Source organism: Dromaius novaehollandiae, chromosome 4 (assembly GCF_036370855.1).
Source record: "Dromaius novaehollandiae isolate bDroNov1 chromosome 4, bDroNov1.hap1, whole genome shotgun sequence".
In the NCBI taxonomy this organism is placed as follows: domain Eukaryota; kingdom Metazoa; phylum Chordata; class Aves; order Casuariiformes; family Dromaiidae; genus Dromaius; species Dromaius novaehollandiae.
In genome coordinates, this window is record NC_088101.1 from 78,414,044 (window position 1) to 78,438,584 (window position 24,541).

At 39.6% G+C, this 24,541-nt stretch overlaps 1 protein-coding gene across 5 annotated transcripts in view; it reads left to right on the forward strand.

Moving 5' to 3' along the window:
• The window catches only part of ZFYVE28 (zinc finger FYVE-type containing 28), a 158,393-nt gene that overhangs the window by 63,594 nt on the left and 70,258 nt on the right, over nucleotides 1–24,541 (forward strand). For all 5 annotated transcript variants that reach the window (XM_064511525.1, XM_064511521.1, XM_064511522.1 and 2 more), the window contains exon 2: nucleotides 19,116–19,256. In XM_064511525.1, coding sequence (XP_064367595.1) covers nucleotides 19,116–19,256 — 141 coding nt within the window. The remainder of the gene's footprint in view (nucleotides 1–19,115; nucleotides 19,257–24,541) is intronic.

Consider the following 24,541-nt stretch of genomic DNA (forward strand, 5'->3'; position numbering starts at 1 on the left):
AACTTTGTAAGAGCTATAGTATTTTATAACTTGAATAGAAATAAGAAAATTAAGAGAAAACACGCTTCCCCTTTGTCTGTGTAATGACGCCTTAGATGAATCCAAAAGTGACTTTCTAAAGTGACCAATAGCAACTTAATAGGAAAATGAACAGAACCCTGTTTGGATTATAACTTCCTTTTCAAGGTCTGGATTTTGGTTCATCATCTGCCTTTAAACTTATTTATCAAATGTGTCTGCAAACTTCTCCCACTCCCTTTCCTTAAAGTCTTTTCTTTTTCTAAATTCCTCCTTTATAGACGCATTCCTCAGAGCAAGTCTGAGTTCTCTTCTGTTTTCACCTACAATGATGAAAATGGGATTTTTCTGGTTCTGCAGTCTGATAGCAACCTTGGTTCCAATGGTTTCTGGGCTCAAAATGCAAGTTGCATAGCATGTTGGTCCTCTTGGTGGTTCATTTCAAATAAGATATGTGATCATGAAATACCATTATAATGCATTAAATGACCCCACATTAACTGCAAAAGTCCACTTTTTATCTCTTATTCCTGAGTCATGTTTTTTTGTTTTGCACTTTGAAGCATGTAACAAGTACTATTGTGAAACACTTAGTATGTTTGATAATAAATTGTGTAAGTGCTACTCTCCTCCAGATGTAAGCAAGAGGGGTTAGGTTCACACTGGTGTGCCTGCTGGTTGTTCTTGTAGGCCTTGCCTGGGTCACTCCATGGGAGGGCAGTTCAGCTGTTACTGCTCTGAAGGCTCTGGTAAAGGTAGCGCGGATAGGCATAGTTTCTCTCTGCTAAGGCACTCATTACACTTGCCCCTGCTTAAAGTATGTCCATGACTTAACTCAAAGTTGATACATGTGATGTTCCTTTGAGGCATGAAGTTTGTCTTATATGTAGATAAAAAATCTTAACGGGTTCTATGCTATGTGGACCCTAATCTGTTGTCTTGTTGTTTTCCCAATTTTTAATTTGCAAATAAAATCCTTCCATGTGCAAATCCATATTTAATCATATTTCTACTTATAACTGCCTTTGAAACAATATGCACGAGCATCCTTTCAGTGCCCTCTTAGTAGGGGACATCAAAGTTTGGTTGCTGGAGCAGATCCTCTCATTTTTTTTGATTTTTCTTCCTTATTTGCTGGAGACGGCCAAAAAGCAGTATTCCAGTATGTGCATGCTGACAGAGTATTTGTGAGAAATCTATGGCAGAGGCCTTGAGGCTCAAGCATGCTTCTTGGTATCCTGAGCATACCAGAGAGCCTTCTCAGTCATTGGAAAATGATTTTTCCTCAGCAAGCATGGCTATGTAGACCTTCCTCTCATCCCCTTTTGGTGCTTGTTGTCTCTGTTTCAGGTTGAACTGGCTCTTCTCATGGATCCTGTATGCTAACAGGCATACTTAATGCAAACACCTAGATGAGGCAAATCCCTTTAGCTCATTACTTGCTCTAGGATTTGAGATAGAACACAGTACTAACTAGTCCTTTTGGGTGACTAGTCTTGTTGTTTTGCGTGATTGACCCCCGATATCTTTTGAAAGAATCTCACAAAATTGAGTGAAGCTGTGAACTTCAGTGTAGAAAAATGGTGAAGTAATTATTGGGGGTGAGAAGGAACACTCCTAAATCCAAATACAATGGTGAGGTTTGAACTGGCTATTACCACTTAGGAGGTCTGTCATAGATGTAAGAAAATTTCAGGTTAATAGCGTTCGGAACAAAGTATGTTAACTATTAGGAACAGAATAGAGAATAAAGCAAAAAATACCATTATCTTGCTATATACATCTATACTATGCCCATGTCTTGACTATTGTGTGAGCAGTTCTGTCCCCACATCTCCAAGAAGAAATAACACAACTGCAGAACGCTCAAAGGCCATTAGAGAGAATCCACGCTGGGAAAGGGCTCACAGATGAGGAACATCTGAACAGTGTAGGATTCTTCAACCTGGAGAAGAGGAAATGTTTGGGGAAAAGGAGAAGTGACAAGATAGATGCTTATGTGACAGTACTGTGAAGTAGTGGGCAGGGAAGAGATGTATGTTGCTTCTAATGGTACAAAAACTCAGGGACATTGAATGAATCAGGTTCAAAACAAACAAAAGATGTGAAGTTTTTCTTATAGCACGATTGACCGGTGGAACACCTTGCCTTAGGATGCTGCAGATGCCTAGTGTTTACACTGCTTTCAAAAGGCAACTGGACAAATGGAAGAAAAATAGTCCTAGACACCACTCTGGTTCAGGAAGTTGCTTAGTTACAGAGTCCAGCTATCCACATAGTTTTTAGGTGTCTGCTGTGACCACAGCTGATAGTGGGATCCTGAGCTAGACAGACACTTGTTCCATCCTTGTATTCTTTATTGCATATGGGAGATAGAGGTTTTCCCGTGTATTTGGAATGAGAATGCATTTGGGTTCTCGTTTACTATCTTTAAAAATTCTGTCAACTTACAGGTTTTTGTGAACCTAAGAAAATACTGAATTTGTTTGTAGACTTTTTACTGTCAGTTTCAATTAATTCTGCCCGTGGTGGGTAGGTAGCAACAGCGTGGAGAGATCCTACTCTCAGTGTATGTTTTCCGATCCTGCTGTGTGAGCTGACTTGCTCAGTTAATAGCCATGCTCATATGCTGCCTTTAGAGTGCCTCTGAAAAAGTATGACTGGTTTGCTGGCTCAGTTAATCCAAGGAAATGAACATTTAGATATCAAAGAAAAACCTTCAAGTTTGCTATTGTAATGACACTTTGGAGGGAGGAGTACTACTACATTATAAGTTTGCAAAACTATGCATTTTCTGATTAAAAGAGAATGGGAGCAAGTCGTGCTCTCCTCTGTTCTTGTATTTTGCAACTTGTTTGTTCTCATTGACAACAAACATCAAGCATGTGCTAAAGTATTGCAATGTAAATAAATGCAGCAGAAATGTGGTGCTACTTTTTTTTCCTTAAGGAAAGCTTGAGTAAAAATAGAGATGATTCAATCTAGGTCGTCTGTTTTGCTGTTGAAAGGGGGAAAGAATAACATGCTTGTAGCCATTTAACATAAAAGTTGCACAATCACAGAACAGTTGAGGTTGGAAGGGACTTCTGAAGATCATCTAGTCCAACCCCTCTGCTCAAACAGCACGTTGCCCAGGATTGTGTCCAGAGAGCTTTTGAATATCTGCAAGGATGGAGACTCCACAGCCTCTCTGGGCAACCTGTTCCAGTGCTCAGTCACCCTCACAGTAAATAAGTTTCTCGTCGTGTTCAGACAGAACTGCCTGTGTTTCAGTTTGTGCCTGTTGCCTTTTGTCCTGTCGCTGGGCACCAGTGAGAAGAGCCTGGCTCTCTTTTGCTCCCTCCCACCTTATACACATTGATAAGATCTCCCTCAGTCTTCTCTTCTCCAGGCTGAAGAGTCCCAGCTCTCTTAGACTCTCCCCCTGTGTCAGCTGCTCCAAGCCCTTCATCACCTTTGTGGCCCTTTGCTGGACTTGCTGCAGTAGCTCCATGTCTGTCTTGTACTGGGGAGCCCCAAACTGGACACAGTACTCCAGGTGTGGCCTCACCAGGGCTGAGCAGACGGGAAGGATCACCTCCCTCGACCTGCTGGCAATGCTCTTGCTAATGCACCCTAGGATACCATTGGCCTTCTTGGCCACAAGGGCACCTTGCTGGCTCATGATCAGTTTGTCCACCAGGACTCCCAGGTCCTTCTCTGCAGAGCTGCTTTCCAGCAGGTCAGCCCCCAGCCTGTCCTGGTGCATGGGGTTATTCCTCTGTAGGTGCAGGACCCTGCGCTCGCCTTTGTGGAACTTCATGAGGGAAACCTGCCTGCCCATCTCGCCAGCCTGGCGAGGTCCCTCTGAATGGCAGCACAGCCCTGTGGCGTAGCACCCCTCCTCCCAGCTTGTACCAGCAGCAGACTTGCTGAGGAGGCACTCTGTCCCTTCATCCCGGTCACCGATGAAGAAGCTGAGATTGTTTCTTAGTATGATTCAGGACCACAGCGGCATAACCAGATCATGTTTTCCTACCCTTGTCCCAAATACAGTTTTATCAAACTTCATATTATTTTCTCCCCAGTTATCTCAAAATCACTAGGAAGGCTTAAAACAAGCAAGCAAGCAAAAGAAAAGATATGTATTGATTCACTGGGGAATCACTACCCTAACCAGAGATAGCAGTCTATACAATCCCATAAAATAAAACTGAATATAGCCAGAAAGTCACATATCCAGAAAGATGGCTTTCCACTAAATGATGTAGCTTTTCCATCACTTATATGAAAAAAAAAAAAAAAGGGGGGGGTGAGGGATAATAATTGTAATCTTTTTCCAATAGTAGGTGTGGTTTCCAGGAGATTCTTCACTTTCTCTTGTTTTGCCGTCTTCTACCTGTATCAGTGCGTTTCTAGTGTTTTAGTTTTTGTTGGTTTAATCTCAGTTCTTAGGTATCGTATTTATACTTGGCACAGAGCTATCTGGGCAAGCTTATGATGCTGTCCAACAAAAGTAGCACTTTTTATCTCTCTAGGAAGTGAGGACTAGTTTTTTTTCTTTGAAATAAACCTTGGTGCTTTGCATGTTATACTTGACCCTGTTTTACCATGTAAGATTCTGAGTTTTTAGGGGATAAGCTAGGGCTGCTAAACCACACATAGTTTGGAGCCATCAAGGATGATGTGGACTTCTCTACTCTAGTCTATTAATTTTTGGAGGAGAAAAGACTTGTCAGTGGAGGGCTACCCTAACAGACTAGTCCTAGAGAAGATAGAAATGAAGGAGAAAGTGTTTCCATGAATAAGCACTTACTAGATATGTTTTTCAAAAATATTTTGAGATAGCTACACCATTCACTGTACAGAACTGTCAAGTTTTGAAGGCAAAGTTTGTATTTGTTGTTGATTTCTGAATATGCTTTGTCGTTGGAGAATTTGTCTTTTTATTTTGCTTTTGTGGTTTCATGTGGAGTTGGGCAGCCTTCCTGATGCAGAGCTGTAGCATCTTTGGGTATAAAACTTCTTAAAGCTAGGAAAGATTCTTAATGTTCTTTTCTCAATGCAATGTGGCTGTGATTTGACCATACTAAACTTTCAGAGGGTTTTTTGGGGCTGCTTCACTTAATGCTTTTTTCTCTTTCTTCCTGTGGTTCTGTAGCTGCTTGTGCCTAATTGAAACTTTCCCTGGCACAAGCTGATAGACTAACCAAAGAAACAGGCTGAAAATACTGCTTTTGATTCTTTCCCCAGCTAGGAGCTGCACTGGTTTTATGAATGGGGAGAAGCTCCCCAGAGCATGTTATCCCAATCCAGGAAGAGTTTGGCCAGGCAGGCCGAGGGTCTATAAACCTCAGCACAGAATCAGTGAGTAGCATCTTCCTTCTCTTAAAGGATGGGAATATGAAGCAATGAACCACTAGCTTAGTCCGGAGACCCAGACGGAGATTTTGTCTCACTACTGAGCATGTATATTCACATCTTTTCAAAGTATTCAGAGGAATATTAGTGAATGAGATGGTACATTTGTGATAATTTGTGACTGAGAACTAGGAGGTTTGTCTGTAGAGCACTGAACCTATGTTTTCTCTTGGCTTAAGGCAGAGTTGCATACCATGTCCTTTAAATAAATATAGATACTAAAATTTTAACAGTACACTCGCACGATCCTGTGCATGCCAGGGATGCTCTGCCACGTAGGATATGTCTCTCCCAACTGACATCTTGTTTATCAGTGCCTGTACAAGCCACATGATTTAGTGGAAAGCCATCTTTCTGGATATGTGACTTTCTGGCTATATTCAATTTCATTTTATGGGATTGTATAGACTGCTATCTCTGGTTAGGGTAGTGATTCCCCAGTGAATCAATACATATCTTTTCTTTTGCTTGCTTGCTTGTTTTAAGCCTTCCTAGTGATTTTGAGATAACTGGGGAGAAAATAATATGAAGTTTGATAAAACTGTATTTGGGACAAGGGTAGGAAAACAAAGAGAGAACAATACTTTATAACTGTATTTATTTTAACTGCAAATTATTGCCATCCAGTTAAAATGCTGCCAGGAGCCTTAGACAACCTCTTGTAGCTGAGGTCTAATCCTGATGCCAGATTCATTTGTGTTTTTTTTGAATAGGGTTTATTTTTTATCGAATAAGATCCTGGTGCGGTAAGAGATTTGAACTTGCGAGTGTACATCTACTCTGGGATTTCCAGCTCCGAGCCGCGGGCTGATAAGGAGGGCTGACAATTAATGCCTGAATACTTTATGCACTGAAATGTTCCATGTACATCAAATACATACTATGTTTTATTGTGTTTTTCCCCCTTACATATTCAGATAAATGTAACTTATTTCTCTCTTTCTAGGCTAGATGTGATAGCAACAAAACAGCCTTGGGGATAACAGCTGGTTTGGGGGGGGGGGGGGGGGAGTAGTTGAACCTGGCTAGCTCACTGTGACAGGAGAATATTAACCTTGAGAGCTTTTTTTGTTGCCTGATTTTAAAAATAGATACAGAGAAAACATGCTTAAAATGAATTCTGGTAATTCTGGTAAATTGCTGTGTCTCAGTTTCTTGTTATTCTTCTAAAAAAAAATGTGATGTTTTAGGGGCCATTTTGAGCTGGTGTTGTTCTTCATGAGCTGCTGCTTTAAACATAAGCTATACATGAGTACTATTTCTTAGAAATGGTTTTAAAATAATTTCTATGCTGGAGAGTCCCACTATATTTTACTTTGAAAAGTCTTCTAGAGTATGAATATCTTGGTTCTTTAGTGTGAAGAAAAGAGGATGTGAATTTGGAGGCTTCAGTTTGGGAATCTGATGGTTTTCAGCATAAGGCATAAGAAATTCTTTCTAGTTTTAGTCTGGATGGGATGCCAGTCTGCTGTGTTTGTGAAGGTGATGTCCTGTATTGGTATGTTTTGGCATGAGAAATGTGCTTTGTACTGGTGCGGTGAAGGAGGTCAGAACGTGGGGGAGAGCAGTAGGAAGACTTGGAGGTACAACACGGGCAAGTGTGCTTCATGCCCTCAGAGAGCGATGCTTTGGAGGCCAGGAAGGTACAAAGAGCAGTTTGCCAAAACAAACTCATGTACGCTGCATCTGGTTTCTAGAAGGCTGAGAGAGACTTTGAGGTGTTCCAGGTAGTGAGTGAAAAGCTTCTTTTATATCACTTCCATTCTTTTGATATGTTGCCACTTTTAAGGCTAACTTTTTATAATAACTATATTCTGGCTTCCACATTTTTCTAGGAAGTTGATATGATTGAGTTGGTGCAACAGGACAGTGGCTTCTTCCCCGTTCCAGTTTCGTGAATTCAGTGATGCTTGTAGTGAGAGATACCAGGGCAAGGCTTTATTGTAGCATCGTCCGTTGTGAGAATAAATTCCTCAGTGTGTGAAATGCGTGAGAGTCATGTGCTTTTCTGCTACAATTTATTTTGAAGTGCATGACAGTGTTCTGCTAGGGAGCTTTCCCATCTGTTACAGAGGACGATGCATGGGGAGGAGTGGTGAATCAAAATTGGCCGAGGCAGTATGAAGAAAAAAGGAACAAATGACTTTTCTATTTAAATCCTGATTTTCTTTTTCAAAAATCTGCACGGGGTATATTTTGCTCTAAGTGCCAACAAATTTTTATGTACTAACCTATCTAGAGAGAAATTTGGTGTTTGAGAGAGAAAGTCCTCCATTTGGCCTCTTGGGAATAGCAAGACTTTATTGGAGCACATGGTGTACTGGGGTGAATGCAGGTCCAGCTGGAGCGGTAGCCCCAGAGCCCTACAGCGCTGGTTATATTACAGCAGAGAAGTGTATGGCATACTGATAATGGCATATGATATGATATGGCATACTGATAATGGTGGCGTGGCAGACTGCAGTCTCCTTGGGCTCCGCTGTATAAATTTGGGGTAATTAAGGCAGACTGTCTTTTTTTTTACATATACATCTCCACAAGAGTGCTGACAGCTTTGTGGTAAGAAACATATATGATCATCACGAGCCCTGGCAGTCTCCTAGTTTTTCATGTTTTCTTTAATGAAATTGTTTCCTGAGAAATGAAATTGCTTCTAATGACTCTTCTGGTAATTTGGCAACTTTCAGTTTACAGGTAGTGCAGTTTATTATTTTATAGACTAAAATAACTTGCATAGTTTCCCTGAAGTTGTCTTTCACAAAAAACTTGCTTTATCTTTCATGACCTAATTAGTTGCAATGGACAGCAAATGGAGTCAGGAACAGCTCTCACACTCTGCAGCAGGAATTTTTTATTTACACACACACGCACACACACACACACACACACGCACGCACACACACGTGTGTATATATATGTGTACACGTGTGTGTATCTATGTGTGTATGTATCTATATAAAAGTTGTTGATGTAATATTCATAATTTAATATAACATAATGTAATATAATGCTAATGAAGTTAAAGTTGCCTCATTTACTCTAGGATTTATCTTGCTAGAAGGGCTGCATTCATCATGGCTTTAGAAGTTAGCTTTGATAGTTGATTGCTGTATGATAAACTGGATTTGATCCTCAGATGTTACTAATGAGCAGGACGGCTAGATTTACTATGCAACTCCAACATGCGTTTCAGAGAGGTGGTGAGGTTTGTGCTGGGCTTATAAATCCATCTTTTAAATTAGATTACTTAGATTTTTTTCCCCCCCATCTATGCACTGTTCTCGACACCATTAATGGTGTTAGCATCTATCTCAGTCTGGGTGTTTGTGTTTGTGCTTTTTCGTATCCTGTACTTTTAGACTCTTGCTGCCTTCCTCATCCTAGTGTGTGAGCATTCAGTGTTGTGTTGAACAAAGTGACTCTGGTATTTCATGCCTCAATCATTTTCTTTGATTGAGAGAACCTGTGTCTCAAACTGATCTTTCAGAAATGGTCTGCATTCATATACCTCCTGGAAATTATTTTTTTGCTGTAAAACTTTTGAAATTGGTTTGCAGTACATGGAATATATGTATGTACTGGGATATGTCATATTGTAATCTGTTGATACTTTCACCATCCTACTAATATGTTATTTTCCTCTCCCAGTGCTTTTCCTTTCCTGTCTTCAGCTGCATTGGGCCTGACCGGCACTTAGGCTCTTGTAGGTGGTACGAGGGACAAACATGAGCGGTAGCTGCTTGGGCAGTAGAGGCGTAGTTCCATCTTGATTTATGTCGCTGTGTTTTCAGTTCATTTTAAACAACGTAATTGTGTTTTACGGAATACAAATCATATTTGACACCTCTCCCAAATGTACGCGTATCCCCTAACTTAATCAAGCCTGGGCTATATTCTTGCCCCTGTCATCTCAGTAAGCACTATTAGTAATGCATCTCCTTAATTTTAACTGGGAATTAATTGCCTAGTTCTGCAGTTAATGTCTTTGGTTTGTTTGGCATTTAACATATTAAAGAAAATATGTCAGACAGAATTTTGCCAAATGTAGTTGAGAGCAGCCTATACATATATAAATATAATATGAAAGCTTTATTCAACAACTGATTTGGAAAGTGATATTGCTGATTAACAGAGAATAAAAGGCAATAGGCTGTATGCATTGCAGCATTGATGAAAGCTTTTTTCCAGTATGTGGGGAAAAGAAGCATCTCTTGGTTAAATAGGTAGTACTGTAATTGTGTTTGATTTTTAGATTTAACTAAACAGGCAACAAACAGGTCTCAGAACTTGATCTTGCCAGAAGAGGCAATATATGATTTTGAAATCCTAGTAATGACTAGGGTGGTTGTTGTTTGGAGTTTTCACCCTTAATAAAAGAATATAAAACTGTCCAGCTCAGAAAAATACACGCCTGAAAAGCATCCATGTTTGTGCTTAATTTTTGCGTAGTTTTTATACCTTCTGTGTCTTGACTTCTAAAGGAACCTGTTTAAAGAGGGGGAAAAAAAATCCCGTAGCTAAAGACTGATAGAGCTTATCTAACGTGCCTCCTGATGAGGAGAAATGGTCAAACTCAAACTGTATGCTGAGCTAGCACAGAAAACAAGAATAGCTGTACAAACCCATTTGTTTCCCAAGAGAGATTTCCTGTGAGACCAGGAGACCAAGGACAGACCTTGAGGACATTGGCCAAAAAGACCGAGGAATGCCTAATCGAGCAGAAAGACCCAGTTCAGCAGGGGAACGCGGGCAGGGCCCAGGTGAGCATCCTGCCATACGCTGTCAGTCAGTTTATTGTTTTGCAGCAAGTTTATGCTTTTTGTGTGCTTATATCTTTTTTTATAGATGGACTGTTCCGAAAGCGTTTTTTAGCAGGGGTTATAAAGTCCTATGCAATCATGCTGTTTGGCTGTCTGGTGCCTTTTGCCTGTCTGTCTGCTGGCAATTTTCAACGCCACTGTTAATGTTCAAGCAATCTTGACAGAAGGATCCTCAGTTCAGTAACAAGTTCTTAGAAGCAAGAACGTTCCCAAGAGTTGCATGGAGGTAGGAGCTTTCTGCCCGGTGGAGAAGAGAGACGATGTTAAGCGTTCTGGCTGAAGGGCTGTGTCGTGAGTGTATTCCTTGAGGAATGGCCACGGGTAGCGTGAACACACTGCTGTAAGCACAGGACCAGCTTCAACTGCAGCTTGCTAGTATCTGCAAAACAGAGTAGGAAACCCAGCTTGACTAGTGATCATACTCAGAAAGCTCCTTGCTTATATGAGTTAGCTGAAATAGATAAAAATGTTTACTAATGCAGGCATTCCTTTGAGATTATTATCCGATGGAAGGCAGAAGCTGGAAAAGGTGCATGTGATGAGTACTTGATAAGATCGGTTTCCGTCATCACTGAATTTGAGCAAATGTGTTTAGGAACAATGTTCTGATGAAATCTTTGTTGCTGCAATGATCGATTGTGCTGGTGATGTGATGCCAAGGTAGCTGTTATATTTTGAACATCTGGCAAGGTGTTCAACCTGAGCTTATTGAAAGCCTCTTACAAGGCAAATGAGGTTATGTATGAGCAACTTTACACAGATTATTGTGCTTTTATTAAATATGATACAGAGCACCTCGAATTCATCCTTAGCAAGTTTGCTGAGGCAGACAAAAATAAGGATGCGCCTTCAATAAAGAAAGCTAAGTAATGTGCTGTGCCTGTTAATACCTGAGTGGGACTGTGTAATAACTCCTGTATCATCAGCAGGCTTGAACTCATTGCTGGATTGGGGTTTTTCTTGTTGGAGTATCTATGCCCTGGTTAGGATGTTTATTTCTTGATCCAGAAGTAAAATATTGTATATGGCAGATTGTTTAAAATAGGTTGGTATTGAACAACAAGTCGAAATGGTCGTTCTACCATGGCTGCTAAACATGAACAAAATACTGGAACTACAAAGGTTGGGAGGAGAAAGAAATCCTATCGTTACCATATGTACAAACTAAAGCAAGATGGAGCTTTTCAAAGAGGCTGCAAAACAATCCTTAAACTGGACTAAATGTGTTTTTAGAACAGAAGTCTGGTTCTAAAAGAAAAAAATGTATAGCAAAGTACTTATTAGAAAAATATAAACATCGAGGACATGTCCAAGAAGAGGTCATTATTTGTCTCAAATAACACTCAAATCAGTGTTTAGGTTTTTTAAGGAATGTTTCTAAACATTCATAACATTATTGCAGTGGTTAAAATGTCCTGTAATACAGAAAGCTATGAAGATGTGTGACTTAGCAAGACAGAGGGGTTTGCATTACTGGAGAGAAATAGTTGGATGCCACTTCCAAATATCACAGTGGCCCACTGGTTAAGGGGAGGCCTGTAGACCTGGCAATGAGCTCAATCCATCAACCAACCCAGGGAGCTAAGTTGTCTATTGTCCTCTTGGTAGGTAACAAATCACTAAAACATCTCTAATCTATCATGTTTGAAAAGATACTCAGTGTAATGTTTGACTTTAAATACAAAAATGTAGACAAATCTGAAGAAAACTGCATATAAGCTTTTAAAGAATGATTTGTCTGTTTTGATATATATTCCAGCAAGCAGTACTTGATATTTCTAAGTAAATATGTGTCCCCTAAGTTTGATGTTCTTGCAGCAAATGAGAATGCAACATTATTATTCAAAGCTCAAGTCAGGGAAATTAGCTGCAGAACTAGGCTTTTAGTAAGCGTTTTACAAGTTCACATTTCTCCAAAGGTAAGAATGAAGACTCCTTATAGCCACAGGTGGGTTTAGCAGGAGGCAACCAAGGTGACCATGGGGGCAGAAGGCCTTGGCAGGTCTGCGGGAGCCTAAGGGAGCAGGGACCCTGCAGGTTACCCATTCTTCATGTGGAAGAAGTGACTGCACCATGACTTCTCACACCTGACTGCGTGCTTAGCATGTTGACTTTTCTACAGAAAAACTGTTTCCTCCTCTTGAAGTCTCTCTCTTTTTTTCCTAGAAATAGAGGCTATAGTTCAGCTGCAGTCCATTCCTTTTCAGCAAAGTAAACAGCCTCAAGCTTAAGTAATACGTGTTAAGCATGTGCTTGTATACTTCCCCCGGAAAATATGGATTTGAGTACATGCCTTTCTGGATTGGTATTATGAGCATTCAAAAATAGAAACTCTGTATAATGACTTAATTCATCATGAGTGAAAAACTGACTGTGTTGACATATTCTTAAACATTTGCTATTCCAGTTAAGTGTGACCAGTATCAGGGTTTTCTTTTTGTTTTTTATTACTTTTATACCATGCTGTAGGGTAAGCAAAAGATTTAAGTGTGCTTTTTGAAGATTGTGCTCATATTGGAAAGATTCATCCACTTGCTTTCTGTAGTCTGTTAATAAATCACTCACTGATTTTTTGCTGAAGCTGCTGCTGGCATTCTTTTTTTCCTGAGTTAACCTGTTCACCTGTCTTTCTAGCTTGTGTAACAATATTCTACAGATAAACACAGAGCAGTTGATAAAGCTTTAACCACTCTGTAGCTTTTCCATAGTGTTTATATTCTTTATGAATGTTCCTGTGCAATTACCAATTGTCCTGCTCATTTTCAAGTCCTTTCTCATCCTAGACAGAAGCAGCACCAGAGAACCAGCACAATTAATTAGAAGACTGTATTTTCAGTATTTTTAAGACTTCATTGCATTCTACAAAATGAATGTTGAGGGTTTTTTTTTTTTTCCTTGAGGGATAGCATTTTAGGAAGTGTCAATAGATTAAAAAAATATTGCATACTGTAAAGGAGTAGCCAGCCACTTTCTTTTGATGAGAAGACATTGTTGCTACTAAAAACAATAAAATTTGAAATTAATTCTCAGATACTGTGACTCCATATTGAGAAGGACTGTTTCTTATTAGTGTTTACTAGTATTTTAAAAGCACTGGAAAATGTGAAGGGCCAGCCCGAAGGAATGATGTGAGTACATCTGCTTGCATGTGAATTAAGAATGAAATGACTTAACCGAACAACTTATTGGACTCCTTTCTGAAGAAGTGCCTTAGACCTTTGGAGCTAGTCATCTGCCAGTCAAGCTTCCTAATGCATCTGTGGCTCATGTAGACATCTCTCTCCCCCCATCACTGAGTCTATTACTGTTTGCACTGGCAATGGAGGAACTTGGGGTTTTGAGCCTAAACCCTATTACTTTCAAACAAAACAAGTTTTCTTTCTGGTTAAGAAAGTTGCATATGTTTTAGGTGTTTAAAATTAGTTTCACATTAATTTTAAGCTTTAAAAAGACTACATCGTATCTAACTGCATAACTGAATATAGTTAAAACACTCAGGACCTAGTCCTGCCTTGTGATACGCAGGACATGTTGTCATCTTGTACAATAAATTGTTTTCCAAAATGTTAGGCATTTTTTTCTGCTGGAGATCAAGTTCTTAACCTGTAGTCTTTTCAAATTCCCAGCTCAATGGGGAGGTACTTTCATCTGTGAAGACCCTTTCCCAAATTCAGTGCTGTGTAGTGATTGTTCATGTTTGGTACTTTCTGATAACTCTGGTATTTAGTCGAGAGTATGGAAAGTTTGCAGCTGATGCACTTTGGTTATGTGGCAATACCCTTTTTGTCTACTCTATTTGCAGGGAAGGACAAAACAGACTTAGACCGAAAACAAGTGGGCCCTTGGTAAAAGAGACATACCACCCTTTTCCATACCATGGGGGGCCTAAATGAAGCTGTGCGGGTGAAAGACAGTTGCACAGATGTGAATGCCTTGGCCTTTCTCTGAAGCTTTTCACTCCACCTTCAGCTGTTAGGGTCCCACCACTTGTGGCATAAGGGAAACTGTAGAGCAGGTAGTTGGTGTTTGTTAACCAGTCTTGCCTGAGGCAGGACAGCATAGTGCGGCACTTGCGACAGTTAAAACTATCACACCTGGACTGTCCGGTCTCACCCAATATTGTCCTGCAAATGTTTGTTGATGCACTAGCCGCAACATATAATTGAAAAATGTACTTGCGTCAAACGAACCTTTTACCATTACCAAATACCATTTGGAAAGTTTGCCCCGTAGATAGAGGTTTACGTTGTTCTCTCGTCAAGAAGCGATGCTGATTTACCCTCAGCAAAATGTATAAAATTAATGCTTTTCCATAGGGCTTCAGCTAGGGTTTCTAAATGTGTGGGAGAGACACAAATGCTTAGAGTGTTAGAAAAGTGCAAAGGAGTGAAGGAGATCCACAGCCTTCGTTTGCACTCCCGGGGGTGTTATTTTAAGCAGGGCTGGGGTTTACCTGTTGCTCTGAAGCCCTTAGTTCAGCAGTTCACTAAGTTCTCTAGTACTTTCTCTCGTACACTGGATAGACTAAGCCCATCAGTGGTATACGAAGCTTAAATCTCTGACCTAGTGAGAACAGAAAACAAAGAGTGATACTTGATAAAAAGTAAAAGAAAAAAAAAGTAAAAAAAAAAAAAAAATCAATGGGTGATTTTTCATGAAGAGAAAACTGGAATGTTGCAATATTGCACAATGATGTAATATTGTTCAGATGGTCCCTTGTAATTCGTGTGCTATATGAAATTAAATATGTATGATGTGGCTAAATGTTTTTAAAAAAATGTATGTTGCAGATTCCCATCTTTGTACTGGTTGGAGCGATAGTCAATATATATCATACAAAGCAGTATAGTAAATAATGACCAATCTATAAATGATGATTAAAAATCTGTGGAGGATGTGGCCTGGTAGTGTGGTTAATCATGGGCTGACAGTATTGCTACACAGAATAACCGGGATCATTTAGCAGGCTGAATCCGTTTGAACTTTAGATGTGAAGTGTAAAGAAACGTTAGAGGCGGGGAGCGCAGGGCGTTCCTGTGGAGGCGAATGGCTCCTGCCTGGGTAGCCGAGTCGGGAGGCGAGCCAGCTCCCAGCCCACCGAGTGCCAGGAGCGGCTCTGTGCTCTCCCAGGGTGACATGGGGAAAATGGATATAGGTGAGTAGATGTAACATCGAAACTGGATGGGTTATTGGAAAAAGGCAAAACGAGCAAATATCTTTCTAGATCTATCTAGCAAATATCTATGGAATATCTATCTGTCAAGAAATTAGGTACCTGAATTTGATGGTAAATGTGATAATTCCTGGAAAAAACTACCAGTATAAGGGGTAGGTTCTCTGTCAGGCACTTTCAAATAAGGTCGTCTACGTTACTAATTTAAACAGATGAGGATGGGAATTACTAATTTATGCTGTGCCAAAGAATAGTAATAATTAATTCACAAGGAGTCATTTGAACCATATTTGGCATCAACTGAAAGCAAAAATTGGCATTGAGAATGGTGCTATCTTATGTTTTCTGATACTGGTTGGAACAAATTGAATTTAGGAAGCTGTGGATATTCATTTCAAATGGCCCCATGCTAAGCGACTTAGACTTTCACTCAGCTTCGTCTTGCTAGGGACCTCGTATGACGCAGTCAGAGCTCATGCTGCTAATCCACATGAGCATAATGCCACAGAGAGAATGTGATTCAAACCTCTGTCCCTCCAATTTGAAAGATCAGACATTTGAAAGCTGAAAAACTCATCCTTGTGGGTTTTGCTCCCAACCAGTCTTAATTAAGATGCCTTATTTAACTTATGCAGTGCAATTTAGATGCTTACAAATAAAAAGTCATGTGTTGCCAAAATTGAGCACTTGGATACCTGCATCTTTGGTTGACAACTTTGTCTAGAACGTTTTAATGGATGTAGACAAATGTTAAAGGAAAAAATAAATCAGAAATAATCAATTAGGTGGGGGAAATGCTGAAAAAAACACTGTATGGAGGCTTATGCTGTAAATACAGAAATTTACAACTAAACTCAATGTAGGAGTTTAATTAGCTGGCCTCCCTCTTACTATCCTTCTTTCTGAACTTTGTTTCATTGGTTTTGATACCATGTATTGTAGGCTTTATCCTTCTCCTTGGATATTTTTATATCAAGGCTATAATGAAGATACTGTTCATGACTAAATGTTTGATGCTTTACACTTGCTTAGTGTCCCTTAGCTGTATAGTAAAAGATAATGTTGGAGGGATTAAGAGGAAAAGTTTAAGACTGGAAAGGTTTATTTTGTAGTGCGTGACTTCCCTTTGGGGGAAAAACAAAAACAAAAACCACTTTAATTACCATATGTTTCAGCTCCTTTAAATGATCTTTCGTTTGTGAGTTGCCTCAGAACTTTAGCAGTTTGAGCTGGTGATGTAGGAAGCTTTGCCGCGGTATTACAGCTCGTAATAGTGTTAAAGGTAGCCGTACACTGCTCCTGTTTGTGCTTAGACGAGGCATGTAAGGACACGAGTCAGTGTGGCTGCTCTCAGGACAGATTGTTGTTGTTGTCTTATTAAACTGCTGACGGAGGGACAACACAGCACGTAACAGGGAGGTGGTAGTTAGCATAATTTACAAGATTGAATCTTTTTTTCTGCTGTCTCAGTACAATAAAATATTTGCTGTAGCTGATTTTTTGCTCCTGTCGAGAGCAGAGGATGTATGCTAGTCTTTCTAAAAGGTATTAATGCAATGTTGTTCCTTCTCAGGGGCTGTACAGCTGTGTATGTTTTGATGCCGTTGTACTGGCCTAAATGGATTTTTCGGCAGGGATGTGTATTTTGTGAGCGCTAAAACTGGGGATGGAGCAAGAGGCTGTGGTGGCCTCTGCGGAGTGCTTTTTCGAAGTTAATGACACAGAAGTAACTGCTTTTTTCAAGACTCCATCATGGCATTTATCGTGCTCTCCCCACCTCTGCGTGTGCGGCACTGATCCTTGCGGCCCGCCGGGAGCCGCCGGGGCAGCGGGGCCGTTCCTGGTTCACCGGCCCCGCGTGGGGCCCGGGCGCTGCGTGCCCGGCCTGTGCTGCGCGGCTGAAATGGCCGAGGGCTTTGGTGCCGTGCCGTGACTTCTGTCACCTCTATTAGTGCTTCAGACCTGTGGTTTGCTAACGAGAGCATTTCTATCCTCCCTGCAGACACATGCCCTTCCCTTCAGAAATGCCTCCCTTTATCTTCTTTTAATAGTGGAAATGTTTTCTGTATTTCAAATAGAAAATATTAAGGTTTCCAACATATGTGTCATCATTATACCCGCCGTATTTTTGTCCTTTTTGCCGTTTATTGTACTGAATAATTTTGTCTTGCTATCTTCCATTTTGCTATTGAATATTTTCCTTATTTTTTTATATTTATTTTGTACTGTGGCATGTTTTGCTCTGATAGATGTATCTGGTACATCTGCCTTAGTTGTCATTTAAAATGGGTTACTTCTGGATAATTTCTATGCTTTTGCTATTTCTTCATTTTTAAAAGCAATATTTTTGTTTTTACCCAGTGATTTTCTCCATCTGTAAGATTTTTTTCTTATGTTACTTTATCTTCAGTGTTTGACTTTCTTTAAATTGCTTCCGTGTTGCTTGGGCTTTACACATAACCTGGTCCTGGTAAAAGTAATTTTCTACTGTTTGATTCTTCCATGTTTTAAGAACCCATTTCAGATATTTTTCAGCTGTTTTTTTTGCTCTGCTTGATATTCAGTCTCATCTGGCAACAACTATTTATGTCTAATTCCCAGGCTACAGTTAGTATAGTCCTAATGTTTCTTACACTATGTGCCTAGTTGGTCAAATTTGATTAAAAAGAAAAAACAATGTTCATTTTATACATACCTCCTGAAGATCCTATCTAAATCTTGCTAACTCCTTGCTTAGAAAGAAAAGGTTGTGCTCCTCTGAAACCCGTGACTCGTTCGCCAAATTCATGGCACCCACAAAATGATCCTCACTCCTTTCTTCCATTTCTATCTCCAATCTCTTGTAGCAGTCAACATCCTTCTCTTCCCCCCCCCCCCCCGCCACTGATTTCAATTATTTTTTCAGTATTTTTGTGGAAGCTTTTGTAAGCATCAGAATTTCTAGTCACTGATGAATGTTTAAATCATCCCTTTCAGGGCATATGCTTTTACTACTGTTGTCAATGTGTTTGGGTAATGGATTCCCTTGTTCTTCTGGTCTACCCGTTATAATTGCTGTTTGGCTTTAATGTGGATCAAAATTGTGATAATTCTGCTTTTTGTCACTCAGAAGACTTGGGGCACGGTTTTCCCTCTGAAATGTTTCAGTCCAGTTATTTGCTTTGTCAAGTCTTTACATCTGTTTGGCCCTGGTAACTTATTTGGTAGATTCAGTACATTTACCACCTGTGACTTGATTCTTGTGATGGTCAAAATGAGGATTTCTGTGGCAAATCTGTCCAGCTGGGGCACTAGCTTCTGCTCAAGGCCCCTCACAGTGCTCGACAGATCGCAGTTTCCTTGGGTTTCTAGTCTGGAAAGCAGCTTTGGCTTATTTTGCCTAGAGCTGAAATGTATTATTTTGTTTTCAATAAACAGAACTTGTGATTGAGCTGTGTGCTGCACCATGTAATTATGGCAGAATTAGTGAGAAAGCCAGCGTGGCTTTGCAGATGGTGGTAGCTTAATAGTCTCCAGGTTTGTTGTATGAGCGAGTTTTCTTCAAAGTAGAAGAATTATAGGTATGTATAAATGTCTTAAAATCACTCTTTTCCTTGCTGTCAGACTGCTGATCTGTCCTAAATGTAAGAAAAAAAAATAACTGAAGTGCTTCTTTTTTTAAGCAAAAAAATGTAATAGGGTGTATCTGTGTCTCTTCCTTGCAGAGAACAGACCCACAGCTCCTTGCTCAGTTCTACTATGCTGACGAGGAGCTAAATCAAGTGGCAGCTGAGCTGGACAGTTTGGATGGAAGAAAAGACCCGCAGAGATGTACGCTGCTAGTCAACCAGTTTCGCTCCTGTCAGGTAATCAGAATGGCATCTTCCTCCTTATATTGCACCTGGGGGTTTTTGTATAGCTAAATTTATTGTTTTATTGGATTATATATTATATAAAATGGCCCTTTGGTAAATGTATGCCTTTTATTGGGCTAAGGGGTAAATTTCTTAAAAAATATTATTCATACAACTACTCATCTCATTTAAAAGTTTATTTTTTAATGCTTTCCCTTAAATGAGACTACACATTAAAGACTTTGTTTCCCTTATATAAAATAAGTGTGTACACCTTACTAGATCCTGAGAAATGTTTCAAAATTTCAGGCAATACATTAAGACAGCTGGTAGCTTTGCAGTGACTTTCTGGAAATAATATTATCTGCTTTGTGCAAAAACCCTTGATGATGAGAAGGAACTAGCGAGGAACCATGCAAATGAGGGTATTTAGCAGTAAATTATTTGAAAAGTATGAATCTGTCTGTAAGCTCCTGTTGCAACAATATTAGTTCACCTAAAAAGAGACTCCTCATATTATTAGCTGAACCATACTTTTAGTGAGACCTGAAGGGAAGAGAATTGTAGACTGCAAAGACCAGATCAGTTAAATCTGGCTCTCTAATTTGGATTAGCTTGTGATTCATTTCATTAATTGAAAAGGAATTAAGAAATCTAACTTTCCCTGTCATGCCATAAGCCATTCTACACGAAGTTTTTCAATAGTAAAATTCACATTTTTAGAGATGGAGACTACAACTTTTGTGGTACGTTTCATATGAGCACAAAGCAAGTGCTGTGATACCCTTGATATACCTTTGATAACCTTGCCATTGCATGTTTGTCAGCAAATCTTTCTAAATGAAGAAGTGCAAATTTTTGTAGAATGTTTCCAGAGAAATAGTTGATAGTCAATGTATTTTTATGTCAGAAAGGATTTCAATTCTTTGGTCTACTTTGAAGATCTTCACAGTTTCATACCATACTGTCACCAGAGAAGAATGTGGAGTTTAAGAGTTTACCAAAATGGAAATTGCAAGTTTAGTAATAGTCAAGATTCAGTGAATCAGAGGGAAAAAAAAGGAGTGAGAGTTATCTTGAAATGTCATTGAATTCAATCTTCTGTGATGGGGCTGGTTCGGTTATTCCTAAATCACTTTTCGCAAATATTTGTCTGACTTGTTCTTTTAAGCCTCTGGTAACAGACATCTCAAAACCCTTCTAGGCAAACTCTTTCCAGACTGTGTTTTATTAGGAAATATTTTTCTAATAATAAGGATGGATGATCAATATCCGGGTGCAAGTTAAGTCTCCTTGTTTGTTGTCTTATCCCTGGAGATAACAGTTTATTTGCTGTTTCTCTGCAGGTACACAGGCTTTCGGGGCCCTAGATTCTGTTCTTGGTTAAAAAGCAGCTTCTCTGAATGTTTTATTAGTAGGAATGCAAGAAATGCAGACTCTGGCAGTTGCTTGGTCAGTTTAGTTGGCTTGTTCCTGGGTCACCACCTTGCAAGTCTTAATACCTCTGAAGCCTGGTAATTCCTTTTTTTCTAGCAGCTTGCTGCTACTAAAGCAATCTGTGGCAAGGGCTGAAAGGAAAGATTGAGACAGTTGCATTTTCTGTGTAGTTATTTTTGAAATTCATAATTTTCATCAAATTCTGCAGGGTAGATCAGATCATAGTCCAGTGTCATTTCAAATAATGGTTTTATTAATTAGGACTTTTGGATTATTTTGTAGCATTTTGTGTAAAAACAAAGGGTTTGTTTTGGGGTTTTTTGTTGTTTGGGTTTTTTTATGGAGCTTGAGGAAGATGTCAGCCTGGGGGTCAAAGTTGCCCTAATGGAAGGGGTGTACAAATGAAAGTAGGAGAGCAGCTACGTTATCGCCTGTGAGATATCAGCAACAACAACCACACACTGTGAGGACACCCACCACCACTGCTACCACCCCCCCCCCCCCCCCTTCAAGCAATGGTTTTGTGACCACAGGGTATAGTTAAGCACACTCCCAATTTTTGCTCCAATCTTGTCCTTCCCCCCCCCCCCCCATATTATTAAACTTTCCAGATTATCCTCAATGTTTATTTCCATAAAGCTTATTGAGAAATAGTCTGTCCGTCAGACTTTGGTGTTTTTAAGGAACAAAGTTTTCTAAAATCCCTGTGACCTTCCTTCTGTCTTACCATCTGGACTTGAAATTAATTTACAAGGTTGATCTCTTGTTTGTTCCTGGGTTGCTTGTTTTCAGATGAATGGCTGATAGTGTCTGCCTAATTATCAGGTGACGTTTTGAAATTTTATTCCATGTCTAGGGGAGAGAAGCGTCTTTTTAAGTTAGTACAGTTTTCTGAAGGACCAACAAGTCTTACAAACTGTGATTCCTTTTAAAGACAGGCTACATTCTGTTGGATCATTACCAGCTCCGAAAAGCTCTGGTTTATAGCTTTGTGTACACGTCAAATTTTGGGGACTATTTTTAATAGAGTTCCCAGTTTCTGATAGTGTATGGGCCGATTCAGACAAACAAAAGATTCTGCCTAAAGAATGTAATGTTTTATAATGGACATACTTATTTTTTCTGTCTTAACAAAAAGGACATTTTAAGTATTAGTATTAGTCATGTCAAGGTGCAGGTATTGCGCTTTGAGAATTCTCATGGTGGTACTTTCATATGGATATGCAAAAAACTTCCGTTTTCAAGACCGTTGACACTTCTTTATTAAAGGATTGCAATGCTCAATGTTGTCTTATATTGTTTGGCCTTAACACCATTTGATTAATGATAAAATTGCAATTTTTACAGTACTTTTTTCTTTTTTTAAAGTCTAAAGGTGTTGCAACTTGGATTTCAAATGCTGTGAGTTGACTGTATAGCACAATGCTGATTATCCTAGCGATGAGTAAGAATCAAGGTCACTTTTCATTTACACATCAGTGCACTATAGCAGTCTGTTTCAGTTGTGATACCTTACTGTAAAAATGACGTTCTGCATTTGCATGTCAGTAGCAGAATATTATGAGAACATAACACATGTATTAATATAGTATCTTGCATTTGTTGTACTTATAATACCTGTCTAACAAAATAAAAAACACTACTTCTGGCACTACTTCCTGTTAAACTTAATGATAACTTAAGTAAGCAGAGATAAATGGTGGAAAGTAGGTATATTTTGTTAAATGAAAAAGAATGCTAGCTAGAATGTCATACTTAAATTTATTGAACTTGACTGATGGTAGTAGAGGGAACACAAGTTATTCTTAAGAAAAATGTATTTGCAGCTGTGAATTTTGAGGAATATGTAACGTTAGTTCATTTGCAACATAAATAATTCCTTGAACTATTTCTATATGAGGGTTAAAATAAGATATTCTTTCTTATGTTAACCCTACCCCGCAATTTCAGAAAGTTTCTGACATCACAGGGCTTATTTTGGTATTGAATTTTGTAAGTAAAGGTACTTAGTGTACATTTAAAATTAATCATTCAAACGTTTTTCATCATTCCTTGATCATCACTATTTTCACATTGATTGATATCTTGTTACTGAGTTGATAAGCTGATTTAAAACAATTTCTCAGCCATTTAAATGGAATTAGGTTTAATTTTACGTATTACAAAACTTAATGGGTTAAGCATAATTACAGTAAAGAGTAAAAGCACCTTTGTTTCTAGCCCAGATATTTTATTGGAACTTGACAGATCAATGCTGAACCTATGTATAAGTGCCTTATGTTGTGGTAGTGTTTTCAGGCGTGTAGTACTTGCCGTTTCAATATGCTGAGAATTGTTTGTCTGCATAAAGTAGCGAGTTCTCAGAATAGCATATGAGTCAGTTCCCAGCATGGTTTTATCAAACTTATTCCTTGAACTGCAGAGAGTGTCTTGGCAATGTGTAACTTAATACATAATGATATACTGGAAAGAATTTGTCCCTGTCAGGGCATTGGCCTGAAGCAAACCATGTACTCGCTTGGACGTATTACCCTCACGCTATGTCACTGCGTAGTAAGATGGGAAATGGATAGTGCTTGTGAAACCTCCTATGTTCTGGCTCACTTGGAGGACTGATTGGCCCTGTGTTGACTGGTAACGTACTGTGCTGGCCCTTCACACCTCTCCTGCTCCTTGGCTCATCGAACGGCTTGGGAACCTCTTGAATTACGGCAAATGACAGCACATCGTTTTCAAGTCAGCTAGCACCATTTTTGGTTTGCTGTAAAATTAGACTTTAAACTAGAGCCTTCAGTGTGCGTGCTTCATACATAGTTCAGCGGTCCGTGGAGCGGGTGTGAAGTGGACGCCTGTGGATTGGGATTTCGTTGTCTATCGCAGCATGATTTGATGCTGCCAAGGATTCAGGGCCCTTAGAGAAAGCTCAAGCATATTTCAGTGTCGTTTTTTATAACGTCTGTCTCAAGAATTTCTGTAGCCATATAAAACGCAGAGTGAGGATGTATCAGAAGTGCTCCCTTTCAACCAGTCATATGTATCTCCATATTTCTTCCAGCCCACTTCAACGATTGGGAGCAACGGTACATGAAAAGCTGAGATTGAAGTGTCGATGAGAACAAAGCTTTGCTGCTCTTGCAAAGGAGCATGTGTGTTGTGGAGTGGCTCTGGGCTCCAGGCTGAAAGAGCTTACTGTATAATGTGGAAAGGGGGTACAAATGTGAGCCTGCGCGTAATCTCCCTTGTCACAGAGCAGTATGCTAAATCTAAATTTTCCTTTAAAAAATAAAAAGGAATTATAGCCGCTATCATGGAAATAATTTTTTAAAATAGGCAAAAAGTGTAATAACACATTATTTGCTTTCTGAAGCTGGAGATGAGTGGACAAGGCAAGGCAAGTCTCCAAGTAGGGAATGCCCTCTCCTCTGTCACCTTTGAGTGTTTAGCAGAAGCAGTGCTGATGTTGGGTAGTGAGTCGCTTTAGGAAGTAGTTATCAGGCTCTGCTTGAGATGGGGAAACCAGTCTAGTTGCCTTTCACCTCAGCTTGTGCCTTGTCTATGGGTGAGCATGTAGGTTTCTAGCTTCCTTTTTTGGTTGCTTTTAAAAATCCAACAACCCTGAAACAGTTGCAGAATTTCCAAAATGCCCATTAGAATTTTCCCCCGGGCTGAGGAGAGCTGTCACCGAGCTGGAGTGAATTCAGTCGCAGAGTACATGGGCATTTCTCTGTAGTGAAAAATGGAAAGGATCTTCATAGACAGTATGATTTTTATAAATTACGGTAGCACAGAATGGCAACCCAAGCAGCAATCAATATTGCACAAGGGTGAAACTGAAGCTATATTGACAAGTTAGTAAATAA